Source organism: Amphiura filiformis, chromosome 7 (genome assembly GCF_039555335.1).
Source record: "Amphiura filiformis chromosome 7, Afil_fr2py, whole genome shotgun sequence".
NCBI classification, from domain to species: domain Eukaryota; kingdom Metazoa; phylum Echinodermata; class Ophiuroidea; order Amphilepidida; family Amphiuridae; genus Amphiura; species Amphiura filiformis.
The window spans coordinates 5,328,857-5,353,152 of NC_092634.1; the positions used below are offsets into that span (position 1 = coordinate 5,328,857).

The 24,296-nt window shown below is 37.0% G+C and overlaps 1 protein-coding gene across 1 annotated transcript; it reads right to left on the bottom strand.

Moving 5' to 3' along the window:
- Positions 1-12,671: 12,671 nt before the first annotated feature.
- Positions 12,672-23,489, bottom strand: LOC140156664 (dimethyladenosine transferase 1, mitochondrial-like). Its single transcript, XM_072179602.1, has 7 exons — positions 23,289-23,489; positions 21,440-21,594; positions 20,137-20,245; positions 18,217-18,368; positions 16,509-16,628; positions 15,046-15,173; positions 12,672-13,518 (listed from the first exon to the last, which is right to left on the bottom strand). Exons 1-7 carry the CDS (start codon positions 23,401-23,403, stop codon positions 13,341-13,343), a joined length of 957 nt encoding a protein of 318 aa, XP_072035703.1. The 5' UTR covers positions 23,404-23,489; the 3' UTR covers positions 12,672-13,340.
- Between the last annotated feature and the right edge of the window lie 807 nt (positions 23,490-24,296).

Consider the following 24,296-nt stretch of genomic DNA (forward strand, 5'->3'; position numbering starts at 1 on the left):
CGGTCCAATTGAGGTCATTTGGACCTTATAAAACATAAAGTGTACGGATGTCCAAAACAGAAGTGAAAACGGTCACCTGTTTATCTCGCCTCAGAAGTTGGAAAATGGTGCAAAATGAAAGTCCCATTTAAATCATTTGGTGCATCATTTTTACACTTTTATCATCATGATCATTGCTTAAAACAAAAAAGGCCCCGAACTCAATTTGCAAAATTTTTAATATAAGGGCTTATACTTGTCCCGACTGACAGTTTATTAGGCCTAGCATGCAGGGATTGGTGTTGAAGTCAGCAATTAAGTTAAGTCCGTCGTAATACTGATGTTGGTGATAAAATGTAACGGGCCCTGCGTATCGGCGGGCCCACAGTAATTTCACAGGCTTTCGGACAGAGGACCTGCCTTCAAATAATGCCTAAAATAATCACAGACAAGTATAGGCTTGGGCCCACTCAATTATTTGCAATATTTTCCCCCTTCTTCTCACCTGGTCTGCTCCATTTTCTTTCTCTCATTTTCGCCTTTTCTCTTCTCTCCTTTCCTCATTTTTTTAGCTGTGAAATGGGGCGGGGCACGGGCCAGTGTGTCCTTCCACCTGGATCCACGCCTGGTCCAAAAAAAGAAGCCTATATTGACTTCTTTATCCATACGCGGAGGGAGGGTGTCTGAGAAAGGATGTGCCCCTCAGTATTTGAATAAAAATAAAGGCCAAATTGAAGCCAATTCATGGACCATGAAAGGGGCACGGCCCGGATGTGCCCCTGCATGGATCCGCCACTGGCATGGGAGGCCGTTCATGTAAAAATGAAAAGCAAAACAAAGGGGTTTTATTTATTTTTGTAAAATTGTAAAAAAAATAAAAAATTAGGACCCTCGACCGGTGTGCCCATGCCTGGATCCGCGCCTGGATGACGTGATTCAATGAGCTAATCAGAACCCCACTTCCATGCACGCTATAAAGTGCACCAAATTGACAGACCGATAGACATGATGGAAGAACCGTGCTGAAAGCTATAGTTAGACTATCCCAGGTACATCATTTGCACTTATGCATGTTGGAACATGCTTGTGCAACATATCTCCCATAGATGTACCTTAGACTTTATTTCAAGCAAGTAAATTTATTTGCCGTCTCACAAACCATTTTCTATTTTTTTAAGGGTGTAGATGACCCCTGGGTAACCTTTGACCTAACTGTCCTTTAAAAGGAAAACATCCCACTTGGCCCTCTCCATTGGTAGTATTTTAACCTGTTACTTCCAGGGAAAAATTTAGTTTAATTATCTTTTAACAGCAATATATAGTTTAACCTAATTGATCTTTTGGTACAAATTTGTTGAACCAAGTTACAGTAGGTAATAAATAACTACCATATTATTTCTCATGACAGGTCCTGTATTCAATTTCATCTGTGATGTTGATGTTAGGTGTAACTTTATGCTACCAAAGTAAGCATGTTGCAAAAACAAAAGGATCAATGTCATGCCCAGTGCCTAGATCCACTCAAATTGAGCAATTTTGGGTTATTCCAGTTGAAATATATATACCCCCTATGGAACACATTACCTGAATCGCCCACAATGGGAGTATAGATTTCAAATGGATTCACCCATTCGGCAAAACAATTTGAAATTCACACTCCCTCTTTGGAAGATTAAAGTCATGTCTTTCATAGAGGGTGTATGGATGTCAACTGGATTGGCTTAATATAACACCGTTTTGTGTTCTACATCCGGTAAAATGATATAGTGTAATATAATGATATTGATATACTCTATTCTGCTATTTATTCCTAATATGCAAAATAAAATAAACTCATATTGGATGAGCCGCTGTTCTTAAAAGCTTAACTTCATTGTAAATTACATTTAGCATTTTGGACATGCTCAGATATTGAAAGTTTTCTTACATGAAACAGGATACTTGAATATTGCACTTAAACTGAACAGACAAAGTTGGCAGTGTGGAATTACTTCATACATCAACCATGGACAGAGTATATGAATTACTATATATGCTCCGACTGCCACGCCCGTGTGCTGCCTTCAACCAGTATTGCGAGAGGAGCAGAGTCGATGTGTAGAAGATCAAGGTGAATGAAGAACAATTAGGATTTTGTGAGATCTACTTTGGCCAAAATTTGCACTATAACTGCATGCCATACCATGTTTTGCAACTTCTGAATTTTGGATGTTGATATCTCCTGAAGCTTCCTGACTGCCACATGCATGTTTCCTATTCAACAAAGAGTAAGATTAGTCAGAGGAGCCGTCAGGGTGTGTAGCTGAGGTGAATGAAGAAGAGCTAGGTTTTTTGATTTTGTGTGATTTACTTTGGCTAATTTAAGCGCTGTCTGCCACACCCATATTTCACATTTAATTACTGGACCAGTGTGTTCCGGGCAGTGTCTTCATGTACGAGAGGTGAATTGAAAATGTTTGTATGTTGCAAGATCTAATTTGACCAATTCGAATTTTGGATGCTGTTACCTACTGACCGCCACACCCGTGTTTCATATTCAACCATTATTGTGAGAGGAGCAGTGATAGGAGGTGAGTGAAGAGGAATAAGGTTTTTGGATGTTGTGAGAGTCACTTCGGCCAATTTATGCGATGACTTTCAAATGCAAGTTTCGCTGTGAGAACACCAGTGTCTTATGGTAAGAGAGCAGATTAAAAACAGTTGCATTTTGGAAGCTGTAATCTAACTGCCACTGCATTTGATATAATTATTGTAATTTACAAGATTTAACACTGTGTAAACGAGGGGAGTAAAGAAGAACTAGGGATTTGGCTAATTTATGCACTGACTGCCACACCCATTTTCCCATTGAACTCTTACTGTGAAACGACCAGTGTTGTTATGTTATGAACTATAAAAGTTATCTACTGACAACCATGCCCATGTTACTGTGAAAGACCAGTGTTATGTCATGTTATGTACTATAGAAGTAATCTACTGATGACCACACCCATGTTTCACATTCAGTGCGAGAGGAGCAGTGATGTTTTGTAGATGCGGTAAATGAACTGGATATTGTGTGATCTACAGTGACTAATTTATGCGCCAATTGCCATGCCAGTGTTTTGAATTCAACCAGTATTTCTAGAGGACCAGTGTAGTAAATAAAAAATACTTTGAATTTTGAATGTTATTTTATACTGACTGCCACACCCTTGTTCCAAGAATTTTTGCACGAGGAGCAGTGATGTTATGTACGTGACGAGTGAAAAAGAATAAGGATTTTGTATGTTATGTTATCTACTTTGGCCAATTTATGCGCTGATTGTCACACCTGTTGAACTGCTTCTGTAAAAGGACCGGTGCCTTTATGTACACAAGATAATTAAAAAACAAATTCGAACCTTGGATGTTAATATCTACCGATTGACTGTGTTTCATATTCACCATTAGTGCAAATGCAATAAGAGCAAAGACATTGTGTAGATGAGGTGAGTACAGAAGATTAGGAGTTTGGATGTAACGTGATCTACTTGACAAATTTATGCGCTGACTGCCACACTATTATTTCACATTTGATAATAATAAGCCCAATCGGCATTGGAAGTTTGCAATGCATTGTAGGACAGTTTTTGCAGTTTTAGGACACTTTGTCCTTTGACCTTTCAGAAAATTCAGAAATATTGGGTTTTTGTACGTACAAAATATAATCTAAAAATGTTTTACAATATTTAAAACAAATATAAAAAATATTAGTGTTTTATAAATTAATTATTTGGTATTTTTAATGATCAAAATTGTGACAATAATAAGAAAATTAATAATAATTACGTAAATTTTCCCGATATGTCAGAGGTCAAAGTGTCCTAAAACTGCTCTCAAAAACCGGAGTAGAATCGTTGATACAGAGGAGAAGTCATTTTTTTTTAAATAGTTTAAATTTTTGATTTTGTTATCTACTGACTGCCACATACATATTTTGTATCAACTTTGAACTCTTTGTTTTTGTTTTGTGATTTTACATATTATGTACATGTATCTTTTACTATTTTTATTAAGTTGTTTTGCCGAAGTTGTAAATTACTTTGTAGTAAGTTTGTAAATCTGCTACTGTTTTTGTTTTCTGCATCTAATTAAGCACCTCCCCATAGCTGGGAACTGGTGGGCGTTTGCAGTGAACAGATAATAAGTTATTTTTGTTATTTTACATTATCTTACATAACTTTTTTATAAGTTTTTAAGTGTGTTACTGTTTTGGTTTTTACGCCTAATTTAAGCAACTCCCCATCAAACTGTTATAATTATTATTGCTACATTGAAATTTGTGTGTGAGAAGAACAGTGTTGTTGTGCATGAGAGGTAATATTAATAGACTTAATTAATATGTGCTGGCCATAGAAATCAACACAAAAAGTCCCAAGTTCTGTGATATATTCCCAAAATATTAAGATCTATCTCAAAAACCACTGAACCAATACTAGGCTTATTTGTAATCAATTTAATGCATTTTTCATGCTGATTCTAAATATAATCTGAAATATTTCAATTTTACAAAGACAATTTGGCACTTGTCGTCTGCAGGCAACATCCGTGTGAGGGATTTAAAAGAGAGCTAGGATTTTGGTTGTTGAGAGATTTAAAAGTTAAGGGTTCAAGCTTGTATTTACAGGCCATAGCGCCAATCTCTCTTGTGAATTGATTCGAGGTCTCTCACATTCCAGCGCAAATATTCACCAAATATATGTGGTGAATACAACACTGCTGTTTCTTATTCACCCATTATTGTGAAAGGGAAGAGTTTAGTATTCATATTTTCCCCATATCTTTGCCTAAATATCACTAGCACTATGGCTTGGCTTGGTTACAGTGAAATCTCAATGTGGATGCTGCTGCTATTCTTTACAGTGCTTGGTAATAACACTGTTGCAGACGAACATCCAGAGCACATGTCCGTAATATGTGAAGAGGAGGATATTACCAACTGGTGGTATGAATATAAATACAATGCACCAGGTGGTAATGGTACAAAATGTCACATCCACTGTCCCTTACACTGTACCTGTATCCTTGGTAACTATACAGTATCAAGCAACTGTACTAATGGAGACATAGCTGATACTACAATCCCATACCCATCTTATGTGAGGTATCTGAGCTGGGCTGACACCACATTGCATGGTGTCAAACCAAAAACATTCTCAATGTTTGCTGATATATTAGATGGATTATATCTAAACAATATCAGCCTCCGGTACATTCAGCAAGGAGCTTTTGATGGGTTAACTATTCTGAGATACCTATTCCTACACGATAATGATCTTAATGATATTACACCTGGTGTTTTCAGTGAGTTGACAAGCTTGAAAGGGTTATACCTTTACAACAATAATCTTAATGATATTACACCTGGTGTATTCAGTGAGTTGACAAGCTTGGGATCTTTATCCCTTTCACGCAATAATCTTAATGATATTACACCTGGTGTATTCAGTGACTTGACAAGCTTGCATTGGTTATCCCTTTACAACAATAACCTTAATGATATTACACCTGGTGCATTCAGTGAATTGACAAGCTTGGGATGGTTATACCTTACAAGCAATAATCTTAATGATGTTACACCTGGTGTATTCAGTGAGTTGACAAGCTTGCACAGGTTAGACCTTTCAAGCAATAATATTACTGATATTACACCTGGTGTGTTCAGTGAGTTGACAAGCTTGTATGAGTTACACCTTTCAAGCAATAATCTTAATGATATTACAACCGGTGTATTCAGTGAGTTGACAAGCTTGAGATTGTTATACCTTTCAAACAATAACCTTAATGATATTACACCTGGTGTATTCAGTGAGTTGACAAGATTGTATACATTACACCTTTCAAGCAATAACCTTAATGATATTACACCTGGTGTGTTCAGTGAGTTGACAAGCTTGTGGGAGTTAGATCTCTCCAACAATTATCTTTCTGTGATAAAACCTGGCACTTTCAGCAGATTATTCAGTCAATTAGTGCCATCATATTATAATGATGAATGGGTCGATATATTACGCCTGACATTGTCACAAAATGACCTTTCTATGTTACATTCTGGCACATTTCAAAATCAAACCGAACTCAGATATCTTGATATTGATCACAACCAATTGCAGTTCCTTCCACAAGATATTTTCCACAACCTGAGCCAGTTGCGACAACTGGACCTGTCGGGAAATAAATTGATTAGCATTCCTGCTGAGCTGTTCTTTCATTGTTTATATTTGGAAAGAGTTCACTTGCTTGACAATCCTATTTTGTGGATTGAGCCAAATGCTTTTGTAGGGCTGCTGAATGAAACAGATTTAATTGTAAGTGACCCTTCGATCTGTTGTTTTACATTGGCTAATTGCATATGTGACAAAGCTCCATCTCCATTCCTCACATGCAAACGTTTGTTGCCATATTTTGGCCTTCGAATAGCAGTATGGTTGGTATGTGCTCTTGCTATACTTGGAAATAGTTTGGCTTGTTACGTTAAATACAAGCATAAACAGCAAAGTAATAAGGTCCAATCCTTGCTGATCACAAATCTGTCAATATCTGATTTCTGTATGGGTATATATCTGATCATATTAGTTTCAACAGACATGTATTACACACATTATTTTCCATCATTTTCTGAATCATGGAGATCTAGTATGTTGTGTAGAATAACTGGTGCCTTGTCTGTATTATCCAGTGAGGCATCAGCTTTCTTCATAACACTGATCACTATTGATAGGTTTCTGGGCGTGAAGTATACATTCAGGTATCAAATAAGCACTAAACTTTCCCGTGTTATGGTTGCCCTGCTGTGGTTTGTAGCATTAGGCATAAGCATAGCAACATTGGCATTATCACAAGGCAATCCTGATATCTATGCAGTATCAGAAATATGTGTGGGTTTACCCATTTCAAGAACAATTTCTTATAGCACAAATAAAACATTGATACATCAAAATTCGTTTACTTTTGGGCAGTTTACATCTACAGATTTATATGCTGTACGTACAGGGAGCAAGGCAGCTATGTACTTCTCAATTGCAATATTCACAGTCCTTAATCTAGCATGCTTTTTTGTTGTAGGTTATTGTTATGTGGCTATTTTGATCTCTGCTAGGCAAACAGCTAGGAGAGCTGGTCGTTCTGCCAATTTAAAAGAGGAACTCAGAATGGCTATGAAAGTCTATCTCTTAGTCTTTACAGATCTTTGTTGCTGGGTTCCAATAGGCATATTGTCCATCCTGGTCCAAGCTGGAGCAGTAGAGGTCAACCCAATTGCCTATGTCTGGATAGCAATATTTGTCTTACCATTCAATTCCGCCATTAATCCTTTTTGTATACTTTGGCTTCTTTTATTTCAAGTAGCAAGTTTTGTAGCAAACGAAAGAATCAACAAGAAAATATTTCTCTCAGGCCAAGAGAGTTAATTAAATATTAAGATATGAATAAATAATATGATACTGACAGGTCTGTGATTATATGAATTGAGGCTTTCTTGCATGCATTGAGTCATTGTCTGGAGCCCATTGATACAACCAAACAAATACAGCGATTAAAGCTAGTTGTATGGACATAATTGTGTGAAATTGCAGAGAGAAATGTTGGAAATTGTCTGGAAATATATTATATTGCACAGTATGTAGAACATTTGATCAACTATTGAGTTGATTTTTGGTACCATTGAATCCAAGCCATTTTCACTGATTGATTATTAAACAAGTCATGTTTTCCTGATTCACCAAGTAGTCACCAAGTAATGGACTATTCTGGTTGAAATCCATACACCCCTTATGGAAGATGCAATCTTAATCTCCCACACAGGGGGGGGGGTCAATTTTAAATGGAGTCACCCATTGAGGTAACTCCATCTGATATTCATGCTCCCTGTGTGGAAGATTAACGTCATGTCTGTTGTAAGATTTCAACTGGTATAACCCAATACGGGAGCCAATAAACATGTAGACTATTCATCCCTTGTCCTATTATGACTACACAATTAATTGAGATTGTGTTAATGTCATATTTGATATGTGCCATATTTTACCCAATTTTAATCATTTGAAGTCACACTATTATGCTCATGATATCACATTCATGTTGATTGGCAAGTCGTTATTAATTGAGATTTCAAAAGCTATCAATTAAATCTGTGTTGATTGTTTCAAATATGTTACAAGTAGCTAGGATAAATTTGTGAATATTCTCAGTCATCCAGGTAGATAAACATAATAAAATGAAGATTGAATCTGTTCATCTGGACTTACTATTTTTGATAGCGACAGTATCGCGTCTCATCCAAGACGCATCATCAGGCTGATTGATCAGATGATGAACCATTGACCTGTGACACACTTGATGGTGTGACGTCACTGGAGAGTTTTCAGTCAGCCTGACGACGTGTCTTGGTTGAGACACGATACTGTCGCTATCAAAAAAAGCAAGTCCAGATGAACAGATTTTTTTTAAATGACCTGTTTCCAATTAAAATCCATACACCGCCTATGGAAGACATGACCTTAATCTCATGTACAGGGAGCATGATGTGAATATCAAATGGGGTTACCTGAATGAGTGATTCCATTTGAAATTCATACTCCCTATGTGGGAGATTAAAGTCTGACTTTAATAGGGGGTGTATGGATTTCAACTGGACTAGCCCAATTTAACAAGTGCGATGATTTCTTGTGTACTTGCTTTAATTACATGTTTTGGTACTGTATTTTTGTATATATTTTTTTAATATATAAAGTGTTTATGATATACCAAGTTTTAAATATTATTATTATAATCAATATGGTTGGCGGTTTGTCATATGAAAAGGTTAAGCTTTTCTATGTGGTGATTATTGAATACATTTTTATGTCAAACCACCAAGTTCATGATATCATATGATTGTGATTCCGCAAACTGACAAATAGCAGAGGTATATACCGTCCCTATAAAATGTCCCCTATAGTCATTCTAATACAAAGGGACTGGTTCATAGTTAATTACTGGGATTCATCAGCATGCAGTGATAATGATATGATAAATTTTGTTAAGCAAATTTTGCATGTTATTTAAAAAACAATTGTAAACATCTCAAAAGAAATAAGTCCCCCTCTGAACATGTCGTCATAACATCGTAAGGTTTCGTTTTGTACCAACAAAACTAACTTTGAAATAATTATATGACTGTTTACTAATTATAAGTGCTGTGTGAAAATGAGAGATTTCCATGACTTCAGGGCTGAATGAGCCTAAATTGAAGACAAAAAGTGCCCTTTCCAAAAGTCACAAAGTAGGCCTATGCTTGTTAACTGCAAGGCGTATTGGGACAAGGAATGGAACTGACCATCTTACAACTCACTGTACTGAACTCTGCACCAAGGGGATTTGCATGGCTGAATGATCAAGAATCGATGCACATTACAGTAAATGTTCACTTGGTGAGGATTTTAAACTGCACTCAAACACATGGGGTTTTCCATTAGTAACAAGCCATGAATCAACTTTTGTGACAAGCATAGGCCTACTTTGTGACTTTTGAAAAGGGCAGATTTTGCCTTCAATTTAGGCTCATTCAGCCCTGAAGTCATGGAAATCTCTCATTTTCACACAGCACTTAGTACACAGTCATATAATTATTTCAAAGTTAGTTTTGTTGGTACAAAATGAAACCTTACGATGTTATGACGACATGTTCAGAGGGGGACTTATTTCTTTTGAGGTGTTTAGTAAATTACTCTGTGTGATCGCCGTTTACCAAATTTTAATTGAAATAAAGTCAAGCTACCTATGATAACAATTTGGTTGGCACTTTTATTAGGTAAATTTAAATTTAATGTGTGCTATGATTATTTATCACATTTTACTTTAATTAGAGTCAACCTACTGAGTGTAGGATAGTGATATCAAAATCAATTTGATTGACAATTCAGTTGATTTAAATTTTAAAAACTTTTAAATTTAATCTGAGCCATAATCATTTGAAAATTTCCATTACATCAATGTCAAGCCACCAAGTCTATGATAAAATATCACCTGATCAATTTGGTTGGCAAGTTGGTTAACTGAAATTTCAAACACTCAACATTAATCATGTTTTAACTAAATTACAGTCAAGCTTCTCAGTTTAGGATAATGATATCAAATGACCAATTTGATTGACACTTTGCTTGAATGAAATCTCAACTTGTACTTGTAAATCCATTGTGTGTAAATCTAAACTGTGCAATGATCATTTACAAATTTTAATTGAATTACTGTCAAGCTACTACATTTATTATATCACATGATCAATTTGATTTCCAGTTTGGTTAACTGAAACTTTATAACTGTTGTCTGCAAATACAATATGTTAACAAAATGAACTAATGTCAACTACGCAGAGTTAATATATGTATTCACTTTGGAATTGGAAGAATTATGCATTATTCTGAAATAATGTTTTATTTTTTTGTTTTTTAATTATAAATGCACATGAACAATTAAGTGTACTTTGATAACTTATTGTATTAACATTCAGTTGTTTTTAATATATATTCTTCTTATAGGAGCCTGTTTATTTGATGTTCTGGTTCTCAAAAGCCCAGTGTTACACCAGCTTTAGGCTGAACTGGGATACCCTGGGGTTGGGCTATTAACCATTTGAAATCCAAACACCCCCTGTGGAAGATATGACCTTAATCTCCTATCATGGATCGTGGGTTTGCCTGAACGGATGACTCCATTTGAAATTCACTCTCCCTGTGTGGGAGATTAAGGTCATGTCTTCCACAGGCGGTGTATGGATTTCAACTAGAAAAGTCCATTGTTATAAATCACATAATATCCAGTAAATATAAAATACTAGCTATTTATTCTATTGTACTTTCATTTACAATTATCGGTGATAAAGATAACAAAACAAAAGAAAAAAGTTTGTGTTGTCCTCTTTCTTGTCTTATTCTTCACTTGTCTGAAACAAATAATAGGCTATTCCAGTTGAAATGCACATCCCCTATGGAAGACATGACCTTAATCTCCCACACACAGGGTGAATATTTTAAATGGAGCCACCCATTCAAGTAACCTCGTTTAAAATTCATACTCCCTTTATGGTAGATTAAGGTCATGTCTTCCATACAGTGGGGGTGTATGGATTTCAACTGGAATAGCCCAATTGCATACCATTTGGGGAGCAGCCTATCAGGCCAGCAGACAAATTTAACCTCCCTCCCCTCATCAAACTTCCAAATGCAATATGCTACTACCATGGTACCTGGATCCTACCTGCCCCTGGGTCATATAAGGGCCTTACCAAGGAAGCCTTTTATGCTTTGGCATGCACAATATAACAGATACTTAGGCAAAAAAAGAAGAGTGTCTCAAAGCTTGCCAAGATTTTAACCCTCTCAATGCTTATTGTTTTTGCACACACAGGTACAGTCTACTCCCCATTCCAGTAAAATACAGCACTAATTGTTTTGGATTAAAAAATATCATCCTGTTTTGCCAAATGAAGCATTGCTAAATCCTAATCCTTTAGATAGTTCTAACTGGTAATAAAAGTCAAATTTTAATATTTTTGCAATTTGAGGGAACATGGTCCAAAAACATGCAATTTTGCATGTTTTCTTATAATTCAAAGTGTAGTCACAAAATTGTAAGACTTGGCACAAGTCTAAGCATTCAAAATATTGAGTATTCTGTCGGTCCATGTCACGTCACTTCCGGTTGATAATGTTCGAGTGAAAACAAGTCCCTAATTTGATTTTTGTTGATGATTTCTGTCATTGGTGTTATGTAAATTTCGATCGCAAATAGTCAGTGGAATCAAACAACCGTTTCTAAGTCTTCAGAGTGAAAGAAACTTACTTGATTTACCGTTTATATACTGACAAACTTAAAATTAAATTCCATGGTCGAGTGTCGTTTTTTCCGAAATTGAATGCCACTCCAGCAACATCGCTATGTAGCCTCCTTCACAGCCGGTTTCTGTTGTTTACAACAAACCATGAGCCACATGCAGTTTGGGCCCGAGACTAGAGATAGCCCGGATGTCCGACCGACAGAATAGGGTAAGAGTTAGCTCAAAATTTTAATATGTTATTATTGCTAATTGGTTATGAAAAAGATTGGAAAATGTGTTTTCCAAAAATTAGAATGCATAACTTGAAATTAGTCTTCGTTCAAGTGGGCTTGATTGTCACAGAATACGAAAGAAAGAGGTTGAAAAACACCCTAAAAAGGCATGTTTTTGGCCCTTATTTCCAAAAATTGACCAAAAATTTAAAATTTTACTTTCATTGCCAGTTAGTACTAACTAAAGGATTACGATTTAGCTATGTTTCATTTGGCCAAACATGATGTTTTTTTTAATCCAAAAAAATTAGTGCTGTATTTTTCTAGAATGGGGAGTAGGAGTTGATCTTTGGGGCAAGTTTTCAATTTGCACTCCTTCAGGAAATTTGGCCCAGTATGTCAGTTTCCAATTCATACTCTCCTGTTTCATTGGGAGTGTGCCAAATGTCTTTGTAAAAATAAAAACTGTGATTATTTGGCTTATTCACTGATGACCCCCACACTCCCTCCAAGTCAGCAACATACCTGGAAAGAATGGGAATCCAGCTTCAGGAAGTACCAACATTGGCATCAGAAGGGAAATTCCTCTTCATAAGCTAACAGAACTGAACTGAACTGAAATTGTGAGAAATTAGAAAAAAAAGTCATTTTCTTTCTGGGAAATGTACATTTTTCCAGGTCTGATCATCAATCAATATGCAGTGGCATAGCCAGCTTATTAGTGTGAGGGGGCAAAGCCAAATTTTAATCCCCATTTGTCAATTTTTTGTCCCATTTTTAGTCATTTTAAGAACACTTTACTTTTTGACATCCCCATTTTATCCCTTGGGGAACTTCCCCCAGCCTGGCTACGCCACTGTCAATATGTGAATCCTGGGTTTGTCCTCCGGAAGTCAATCTGACAGCAATTCCTTATTGTCTATTGAACATGGATGAATCAAACCATTCAATATAAAGTGTACACCTACTAGGCTTTATCCATTCTCAAGGGCCAAAAGTAAATATGAGGTGTTTCCTGCATGTACTTTTGGCCCTTGAACATGGATGAAGCAACCTCGTCAATATAAAGTCTACACCTATAAGGCTTTATCCATGTTCAATGGCCAAAAGTACATATGAGGTTTTCCCCTCCCAGTGACCATGTGTAATGCAATAAAAAAAACACCTCTGAGCTGTAACTATTGTTATAGGCCTACAATATGCCTAGTTACCTTTGTTTGGAAGAAATATCGGTACAAACCTGACTTCCCGTAGAAAAACCCAGGATCCATTTTAAGTAACAAAATTATGATATAATCTTAGTACAGTCTATGCTACCTATAGTTATAATCAATAAGACCAGGTATCCTATCACAAATAGCACTGTAGGCTAAACACAGACCATTAATCTCCTCCATGCTGAGTGATGGTGCTATACGAGTTGGATCCACACCAGATGATTCAAATACTTCATTGGTTAACTCTTTCATCGTTGGATACGGAAACAGGATTCTGTGTGATATATAAGGAACAAAGAAGTTGCATTTAGCATTTAGTTGTACTAGCCTGAAACATCATGGCCCTACTTATTCCTTCCTTAGCCTAAGTCCCATGGCCCTCTCTTGCAACTAATCAAACATGGTGGATAATCATGACTATGCGTGAGTATCAGGGTTCACAAGATGTATGCCTGCCCCCAATACATTTTGGTATAATCCAAAAATGACTTGATTAATGCTGGTTTCATACTTTCCTGCCGCTTGCCACTTTGCGGCAAGCTGATATGTGATGCGATCAAGCAAATTCAGTCGGAACTCGGAAATATTAAATATTCAGTTTCTTATAGGATAGTAAAGAGCATTCACAAAGCTGCATTTTGCAGAAAAGCCCATTGAAATTGAGCAACCTGCTCCAAATATATGAGCAATTAAAGAGTTTCCCAAACAAAAGGAAACAAAAGGAAATATTTCCTTTGTCTGGCTATATCTCAAAATAAATATTTCCGAGTTCCGACTGATTGATCGCATCACATATATTGATCACTCCACCGCTTTGCCCAAGCAACAGCATTGCTGCGAGTTGAATTCAAGTCAACTCGGAGCTGTGCCACTGTGACGTATGACAACAAAAATATGACTTTAGAGCAGTGCTGAGCGGCAACAATGGCTTTCAGAGTCATGCCACTGCCGCTCAGCAATGTGCCGCTCAGCTTGCAGACAAGTGCAAACGGCATGATGAAGCGTCACACCGTTCAGCGGCAAGCGGCAGAAATTATGAAACCAGCATAATTCTCTTGTTTTAAGCTTTGGACTAACAGACTAATTAGTTATGCATCAAGTGAGTGGGTTTTTGTTGCTACCTTTTATCATTTTTACTGAGAAATACAGCCATTTGTGGAATTTTCAGCCAAAAACAAATTGCATTTTTCTACATGGATTTTTTTATGCATCACATTTTAAAAGGAGGTTGTCCCAGACAGTGTCAAGGTCTAACTTTTTGTGATATCATCGGACTCAACATTACTAGCAACTGAACAATAACATTCACTGAAGATGCCGGTTGAGCCGGTGAAAACACTCCGGGGAGTGTACCATTTAAAGGCTTAATGTACGATTTCCTTCAAATTTTAAATTTGTCATTATATACTCAAAATGCTGAAATAATACTAGTAATAATGATCGGGAATGGTTTCTGTCCATTTTGAGCTGAAATAACGAGGTAACGTGAAAGAAACACTGCTTGTTATTTTGGCCGTTTAACACGCAGTTCTATGGGTGGACATAAAGTCATAATTTCTTGAATTATGACTTTATGTTGAACTTTGCTCTGTTTACCTACAAACACAACAAATTTGGCTGATTCCATTTAGGTGCAAGTTGTGACAGGTGTAAACATTACAAAAATGCCAAAAAATCAGGTTTGAAAAAAAAAAAAAAAAATTCATATTATAAGATCGTACATTATGACTTTAAGTAGCTTAACTTTCTATAATTACATCATTATAACTCCAAAACAGAAAAATGCTTTAAGCACACTTACTCTACACCCTTTCTGCAATACTTTTGCCGGAAGTGAAATACAGATCTGACAACTTTTTCCACCACATGAAAGGGTAGCTTGATGAGTGGTTCTTTTAGAGGTGTAAAATGCACCACACCAATGTCAACCTGGAAGATAATAAACATCACTATGATCAAGATAATACACCAATGTCAACCTTAATATGAATCGGACATTACCAGGGTCAGAATTTTGTTTTGCAGTGCGAGAATCAATCTTGATTCTTGTAAAACAAATTTGCGGCAATTGTTTGATTCTTGCAAATCAACTTCTGTGTACACTACAAAAGTTATCAGAATCAACTTTGATTCATGCAAATCTGTTTACGAGAATCTTTGCGAGAATCAATTCTCAGATTCTCGCCGAAATTCTGACCCTGCATTACTTGTTATCAACTGGATTTGATCAAATGTTTGTCATTATGAACTAAATTCACACTAATATCTTCATGCATCCAATGTCTCCTGTATGTCAACTTGTTTACTTCCATCTACAAACAACTGTACCCAAGACAAACACATCATATGTGATGTGATCAAGCAAAATCAGTTGAAAGTCGGAAATATTGATTTTGAGATTATCACCGGCTTGTCCAGGATGTTTTCCTGTGGGGGGCTCAGAGGGACTTTCAGAGTTTTGCGGGGGGCTTAATGGCTAAAAAACGGCTGATTTTACACGATTTTTAACAAAGTGCGGGGGGTTCAGCACCCAAAGTCCCCCCCCCTCCCGGACACGCCACTGATTATAGTCAAACAATAGATTATTTCCTTTTGTTTCCTATTGTTTTGGAAACCCTTTAACTGCGCATATCTTTTGAACTGGTTTTTCAAATTCAATGGGGTTCTCTACAAAATGTAGCTTCGTAAATACTGTTTACAATCCTAAAAATTGAATTTGTCCGACTTCAGACTGATTCAACACACCACATATAGAGATCATTCTGTTTTGGTTTCTGCTCCTAAACTCAAAAACTCTTTGCTATTAAATATTTGTACAATAACATCACTGGATATCATTAAAAAACCGCATTTATTCCAGTGGCAGATTCTAATCAGTGCATTTACACAGTTGCGACACCAGCGTACGGCAAATCACATCTCTATGCATGTGTATACGGCCCGCGAGATTAGGTTAACAAGCGCAATTTGAAGCTGCCACTGCAAAATCCAACATGGCGTTACTTAATCTCAACTAGAGATGAAACAGACTATATACATAGTTATCCCTATTAGAACTACCTGCCGATTGGCCAAAATGAATATTGTGTCCAATTTTGAACCAATCATGGAGAGTATTAATAAGATCATCTGCAAATGCAAGTTTGACCATAAATAGTTTAAAGCTTAGTCATAATTGGCAATTGAAATGAGCATTTCAAGTTATCAACCAATCAGAAATGCTGTTAGATGTCCAGTAGTGTCCAGGGGGTTTTAGTTACTTACATCCGGTGTTGGTACACATGCTTTCCCTGGTATTGTGAAGCAATGTTTAACTTGACATAAATGCTGCGCCATTACTGATGGACGACTTCTCTGTGGGTGATTTGGAGGGGCTGTTAACCTCTATTGTAAAAAGATAAGAAAACATAGAAAATAAAACATAATTATCAAAGTAAAAAACTACACCAGATTTGTTTCCTGCATTGATGAACAGAATATACATTGTAGTGTAATAATAGAGGTGACTCCATTTGAAATCTACACCCCCTGTGTGGGAGATTAAGGTCATGTGATCCATAGGGGGTGTATGGATTCCAACTGGAATATCCCATTTGAAGCATCTTGTGATTACCTATCCAAGGGTTTCCAGATTTTGCAGAATGACATCATATTCATAGCCAAATGTTTACTTACCTGCCGATCTAATATTGCCTCTGATTGGTCAATTACATGATATCTTAATTTTAATCACCAATCAGAATGAAGCTTTGCAAATAATTCACCCCCATTTTTTGTGTGGTGAAATTACTCTAACAATGTTGCTGATTGGTCCAATTGATAATGAAAACTCCTTTTTGACCAATAGGCAGGTAGTTCTCATGGGGTTAAGGGATCTGGAATGAGCGTTTTGAGCGTTTCGACAGTATTTTTTGTGCGACATGAAAGCACATCAGACATATCGAATTGCATTCTGAATACGAAGAATGTCTTTCTGATATTAAATAATTTTCATTTTTGAAATTCACGATATAATACAAATTTTATGACAAATTATTAAAATTTGATATTTTCACATTTTGATATATAACAGTCCTCAAGTAAATTTTATGAATCTAATGATATATTCTGAAAGTGTATGTAGCTGGGAGGAAAAGCCGACGATCAATTGAAAATTGTGACCTTTCATATTGAAGATATGGATTTTTTTCCAAAAAAAACTGTCCCCCTCGATCCCCAGGATATCTTATAATTATTTTCCTAGAATGTCAAGAACTAGCAGAAACATATTTATACAAGGATGTTTTAGCCAAAGGTTTTCTTGCTTCCAAAGGTTTCATTTCTGCCTGAATTGGTTAATTTATGAAAACAGTTTTTATCAACACAAATTTCCACATACATAAATGACAGCCAGTGAAAATAAATTCACTGACCATCCAGGATTTGAACCTGGGACCTTCGGATCACCAAACCGATGCTCCATAGTACTAACTGTGTTCGGGATAAGGTTAGGCTAGCGTTTGGGTCAGAGTTAGAATTAGAGTCAAGGTTAGGTTTAGGGTTAGGTTAGGAATAGGGTGAAAACTTGTTTAAAAACAAGCCTAAAACTGAGGAGATAGCACTCTAAATGACCAGTCTCTTCATAGACTTGCATGTAAACCCTGCTGTAAATAAACTGTTTACAAAAATGCCCACACACCAAAACGAGTGTTTGTTTTTCATAAAAATTGCACACGTTTATCAAACATATGTCCCGCAATAGGTCACTTATAAATGCGACCTTGGAACCTTTCTTTATTGGGCTATTCCATTTGAAATCCACACCCCTATGGAAGACATGACCTTAATCTCCCATAAAGGGGGCGTAGATTTCAAATGGAAGTCACCCATTCAGATAACCCCATTTGAAATTCTCCCTCCCTCTGTGAAATATGAATTAAAGGTCATGTCTTCCATAGGGGGTGTATGGATTTTAACTGCAATAGCAACATACCTCAGCAACCTCTTTCTGGAAAGTGAGTAACATACGACTCCTGCCATAGACAAATGGTCCACTGTGATTGGACACTGCCGCTAACCATCGGATTATCAGTGGTGTAGACACATTGAATGGTAGGTTACCAATGATATGCACATCTGGAAGATCTACAGTGGCAGGGAAAAATGAATACAGTATTATTAGCCTTCGAATGGTAAATGAATACTAATCAAAGGGTATCTTAGCCTTCCTGTTTGGTATGGTAGGTTACTAATGATGTACACATCTGGAAGATCTACAGTGGCAGGGAAAAGAATAGTAACGACCACTATCATCACTATAATCGAAGGGTATCTTAGCCTTCCTGTTTGGTATGGTAGGTTACTAATGATGTACACATCTGGAAGATCTACAGTGGCAGGGAAAAGAATAGTAACGACCACTATCATCACTATAATCGAAGGGTATCTTCGCCTTCCTGTTTGGTAAGGTAGGTTCCTTATGATGTACACATCTGGAAGATCTACAGTGGCAGGGAAAAGAATAGTAACGACCACTATCATCACTATAATTGAAGGGTATCTTAGACTTCCTGTTTGGTATGGTAGGTTACTAATGATGTACACATCTGGAAGATCTACAGTGGCAGGGAAAAGAATAGTAACGACCACTATCATCACTATAATCGAAGGGTATCTTAGACTTCCTGTTTGGTAAGGGAGGTTACCAATGATGTACACATCTGGAAGATCTACAGTGGCAGGGAAAAGAATAGTAACGACCACTATCATCACTATAATTGAAGGGTATCTTAGACTTCCTGTTTGGTAAGGGAGGTTACCAATGATGTACACATCTGGAAGATCAACAGTGGCAGGGATAAATGAATAGTAACGACCACTATCATCACTGTAATCGAAGGGTATCTTAGCCTTCCTGTTTGGTAAGGGAGGTTACCAATGATGTGCACATCTGGAAGATCTACAGTGGCAGGGATAAATGAATAGTAACGACCAATGTCAATACAATATTAGCCTTCAAATGGTAAATGAATACTAATCAATGGGTATCTTAGCCTTCCTGTTTGGTATGGTAGGTTACCAATGATATGCACATCTGGAAGATCTACAGTGGCACGGAAAAATGAATAAACAAATCATGATGGGTGCAGAAAAGTTGTGCTGGTAGGTGACAACTGATAATTGTCCTCTGACCTGTTATACCTTTACAATTTCACATTTTTTGGCTACCGCTCTGACAACAATTTTATGTCAATCAGCCTAGCAAAGCCGGTGACTAGGGGCAAGGAGATATATATCGATCACTCCACTGCCTGGTACAAAGCAGGCGATCGCTAGGAGTTGAATTCAAGTCAACTTTGAAGCGTTGTCGCTCTGACGTATGAGAACAGGATATGGCTAATTTTGACAAACATTCTTGAGCAAAGACCATTATTGCAGGGGCGGATCCAGGAATTTTCAATAGAGGGGGCGCCGAGCCACCGCGGCAGTGGCTCGGAACCCACATAAAGGCAGGCACCGCTATGCAAAAATACACATAGTCAGGCGCCGCTATGCAAAAATTAGAGGGGGCGCGCGCCGGGTGCGCCCCCCTCTAAATCCGCCCCTGATTGTAGTACAAACTCATATTTCATGCTTCATAAACTTATACATTTTGTGTATAACCTTAAGTCCACCAATGCACAATTGTAAGGTACTGATTGAAATAATGAACAATGTTAAAGATTCCTCAACTTTAATTTCCTTGAAATAAAGTTTGAGAGAGATTATGCAAGAGAGAAAAACATCACCTTTAATCAATACTAATCATTCAAATAACTTTTTGTTATAAATCTAAATTAAAAAAATAATTTCTTTTTCTACTTTTACTATACAAAATGAAAAAAAAAAATCAAAATAACGAGGTATGCATCACCTCCATGCCAGTCCTTCTTCACTGTCTCAGGGAATATATTTTCCATGTTGAATTTCAGAATGTCATCATTAAACACCTGGAGTCTACCCTCTGAAGCTTCAGCAAGCATCTGTAAAGAATAGAAGAAACATTCATATTAACTTCAAAAAGTGGCATCGCCAGTTTTCGGAACAGGGGGCACAAACTTGTGAAGGTACCAACAGAAATATTTTTGTGAATTGAGCGAACTGAAATTGTGAATTGTTGACCCCAAATTTTTTCCTAGGGTGCTCAAGAATCTAAAAAGTGGAGGGGGATACACAAAAGGAATTTTTAGAAATTTACATTTACATTGAACGTAAGCAGGTGAAAGGGAATTAGCAGCACGTCAGTTTTAGCAATGGGTTTACCCCTGGACAACCGGTACACACAACATTTGTTCACCAGGGACCATCATGTAGCGACGACCCCACTGGCTATGATAGCCAATTTGGATGACCTAAGCCAGAACTTTCCACTTATTTTCAAAGTAAGTAATCAAAGGACAAACCCCAAGTTATCCTTCACAATGTAAGACATGAAGTAAGGAAGTGAGGTCATAATTGGGTACAAATTGAAGTTCGGACTCTTGCAATGGTGTTGAATTGTACAGAGCCAGAACCTGACTACACTTTGGAGTTAATTGACAATGAATTTTGATAACTATTCACCATCATAGTAAATATGCCATAACTTAGTTACTTGTTCACGCTTGGTTTGCACACATAATAGCAACCTACTGATTTTGAATTGTGAACATTTTGATTGTGGTTCCAAACACAGACAGCGTGAACCAGAAAGAACTTTTTTGCATGAAGTATAGACATCAGGTACTGAAGATTGTACACTGCATTGATAATGAAAGTTACTTCTTTTTGGCCAATTGACAAGTAGTTCTCATGGGGTTAAGAAGCTTGGTTTGTGCTGACTAGATGTGCCCTTCAAAGCTGCTTTAAAGGCATTGAGGGATGGCAGCTGTGCTTGCTCCAATTGGAGTGATTTACAGTCTCTCAAGAGGTTCTCAAGAAGGAGGACAACAGGAAGATTTGCAAGCTGCAACTTAAAGCAGGTGTTATGACCTTGAAAACCCACAAATTATGGAAATGTGAAAATATTTTGCAAAATTTGTTGATTTTGCTCCCCCTGAAATTCACTTTGCCCCCTCCCATGCCACCCGGAAAAATCCTGGTGCTGCCACTGCCCATAGAAACCACTGGTTAAGAGAAAATTTGACCTGTAATCCTAAAAAGCAATCCTAGAAGGCTAGAAGCAACTTATTACGTACCTGTAAACTTGGCATAAAACGTTTATCTTTCTCCACCACCACCACTTGACTTGCTCCTCTATTTAAGATGGATCTGGTAATCCCTCCTGGTCCAGGACCAACTTCACACACATATGCCCCTTCTAGATTTTTCCCAGCATACTTGACAATTTTATCTGAAATATTGAGGATAAAAAAAAAGAAATATGGACATTTATGAGCTTTCATTCTTCAGACAAATCCTGCTTGTTTGTTTTATTTCTTCTTTAACCTGGGACACTCAATCAGTTGAAAACACAATTAATCATCTGTTCTTCCTTGAGGCCCAGGGAACTGAGGAGAAACATCAGGAACAAACCAAAAGGTGATGACATCCTATTTCATTTAAGGGATCTAGAATGAGCGTTTATGGCGTTTCGACAGTATTTTTTGTGGGACATGAGAGCACCTCATGCAGATGTATCGAATTGCATTCTGAATACGGAGCATGTCTTTCTGATATCAAATAATTTTCATTTTTTGAAATTCACAATATAATACAAATTTTATGACAAATTATTCAAATTTGATATTTTTCAAATTTTTGATATATAACAGTCCTCAAAATAAATTTTAAATGATATATATTCTTAAAGTGTATGTAGCTGGGAGGAAAAGCCGACGATCAATTGAAAATTTTGACCTTTTATATTGAAGATATGGATTTTTTCACAAAAAGACCTTATTTTTTTTTGGTGTTTTGGGAAAAAAAATCAATATCTTCAATATGAAAGGTCAAAATTTCAATTGATCGTCGGCTTTTCATCCCACCTACATACACTTTAAGTATATCATTAGGTTTATAAAGTTTACTTCAAGTACTGTTAAATATCAAAAATATCAATTTTTAATGATTTGCCATAAAATGTGTATTACATTGCGAATTTCAAAAAATCAAAATTATTTGATATCAGAAGGACATTTTTTTCGCATTCAGAATGCAATTCGATATGTCTGATGTGCTCTAATGTCCCACAATAAATACTGTCCAAACGTTCATACCCCTTCCCTTAAATTTGTTTGGCTTTTTATAAAGGCAGAAAAAATAAGACTCTTAACACTGTGTATATACATTTTGTAGAATGGCATTCACGCAGTTGGGCGCAGCTAGTACTTACGCTAGTTGTGCGTAGCTTAATGTGTGACTGGCGCACACGTTTGTATTTCCACGAGCATGAGAACTTTGTGACTTTATTGATGTGCATAGTAACAAAAGATGAATAATTTTCGCCTTACATACGCAGAACAAACTTCAGAGGGGGAGGGGTCGAAAAGTTCAATTACGTTTGTAAAAAACTAGTTAAATATCGGTCAAACTTGACCTTTCAGGTTGGAATTTTCAACATGTCACACTTAGGTTCAGAGAAGGAGGAAGGAGAGGAGGGGTCATCTTCCTAATGTCAGAGGTGTCTGCAGGTTTTCAAAAGTGGGGGCCACAGGTCTCGATCCCCCGACTGTTCACTAAATTTTGGCACGCAAATCCCCGGCTGTATTTTCCCTGACTGACTTAATCCCCCTTTCATGTCAAGAACATTGACAGTTTTCAATGTTGTCAATATTATTTGAAAACATTGACTAGTCAATACCGTATTCAGTGGTATTGGAAACACAATCATTGAAACATTGCAATGTAACAGTCAATGTTCACCTTTTTAAACACGAGCGAGGCGCAGAAAATGTCACCGCCGCTCAGCCTGATCTACCAAAAAACCAAAGATGGGACTCTAACCTCAAAAGTGAGCACATCTATTTTGCAAAAATAATTTTACTTGACATTAATTTTAGGAAACATGAAATCAATACATGTAAGCTTATCTTTTTTTAAGCTTACCTGTCAAATTGAGATCTAAAATGAAATTCTGTGCCAGCTGCTTTTCAGCTCGTAACCCATAGAGACGAATAATCTCACGAAGTGTTGGTAGCGGAGGTAAACGAAGAGGGCTCATTTTACTAAAATAACCATGTTACAAATCACATAAATCATGAAATCAGACTTCACTTTTCACGCACATGTACTTGTTTACGTGACCTTTTGACCACCCGGAAGTTGTGGTTGTCAAGAACGCTGGGATACATTTCTGCGGACGGCTCTTCGATGACACGGAACTGGATCTTTTATTTGCTGGTAAGCTGCTAGGGACGATAATATAACACGTATAAAGAATGGTATTACGCTTTCAATAAAGTTGTTCTACATTTCTATGTGTGAAATATTTTTAGAACGATGTTTTTGTCCCATTAAAAGCTGACCAAATTTTAGTTGTACGGGGAGTGCAAAATTCGGAAACCTTGAACTTCCCACTGACGTTTTACTCGAAAAGTCTAGCTTCAAATTAGCTCAGTTCCATGGTTCCTGGGTGTGTAGCCTGATTCACTCTTTACGAACCGGTAATGAAGGCCTCAATTTGAAGTTCGGCTGAATTTATGTACCGCTAAGTTTAAGCTTTTGGAAAGCGATTGGCAATCACAGAATTTTGCGATAATCGATCATGTCGATTCGATGGCCATGCATTAGTCCGAATAATCAGACCCAGAACAAATTATTAATTTCTGACATTATCGTGTACTGGGTCTGAACTGTTTTCATTCGAAATCTTGATGGCAAATTGGACAATAGAAGCACATGGTGCTACTTCACAGTTTTTTAATCCCCTATTCATGTTGCGTGAATCACTGATTTAGTCTCTATTGTGGACCATCCTTTTGATACTTGAGTATTTGGACAAGCGGAACAGGTTTGACAGGCCCCTTTGTCTACCTCTCTGTTTGTAAACAAACGAGGAGGTCGAAATCGTCCTCCTCGCCGAATACGAAAGTCAGCGTAATAGTACGGCACTGG

Coding starts and splice junctions, on each gene's coding strand:
- LOC140156664 (XM_072179602.1), bottom strand. CDS start 23,403: ATGAGCCCTCTTCGTTTACCTCCGCTACCAACACTTCGTGAGATTATT. Junction 16,629..18,216: donor TCCAGAAAGAGGTTGCTGAG/GTATGTTGCTAT, acceptor TTTTTACAATAG/AGGTTAACAGCCCCTCCAAA. Junction 13,519..15,045: donor TATTGCAGAAAGGGTGTAGA/GTAAGTGTGCTT, acceptor TATATCACACAG/AATCCTGTTTCCGTATCCAA.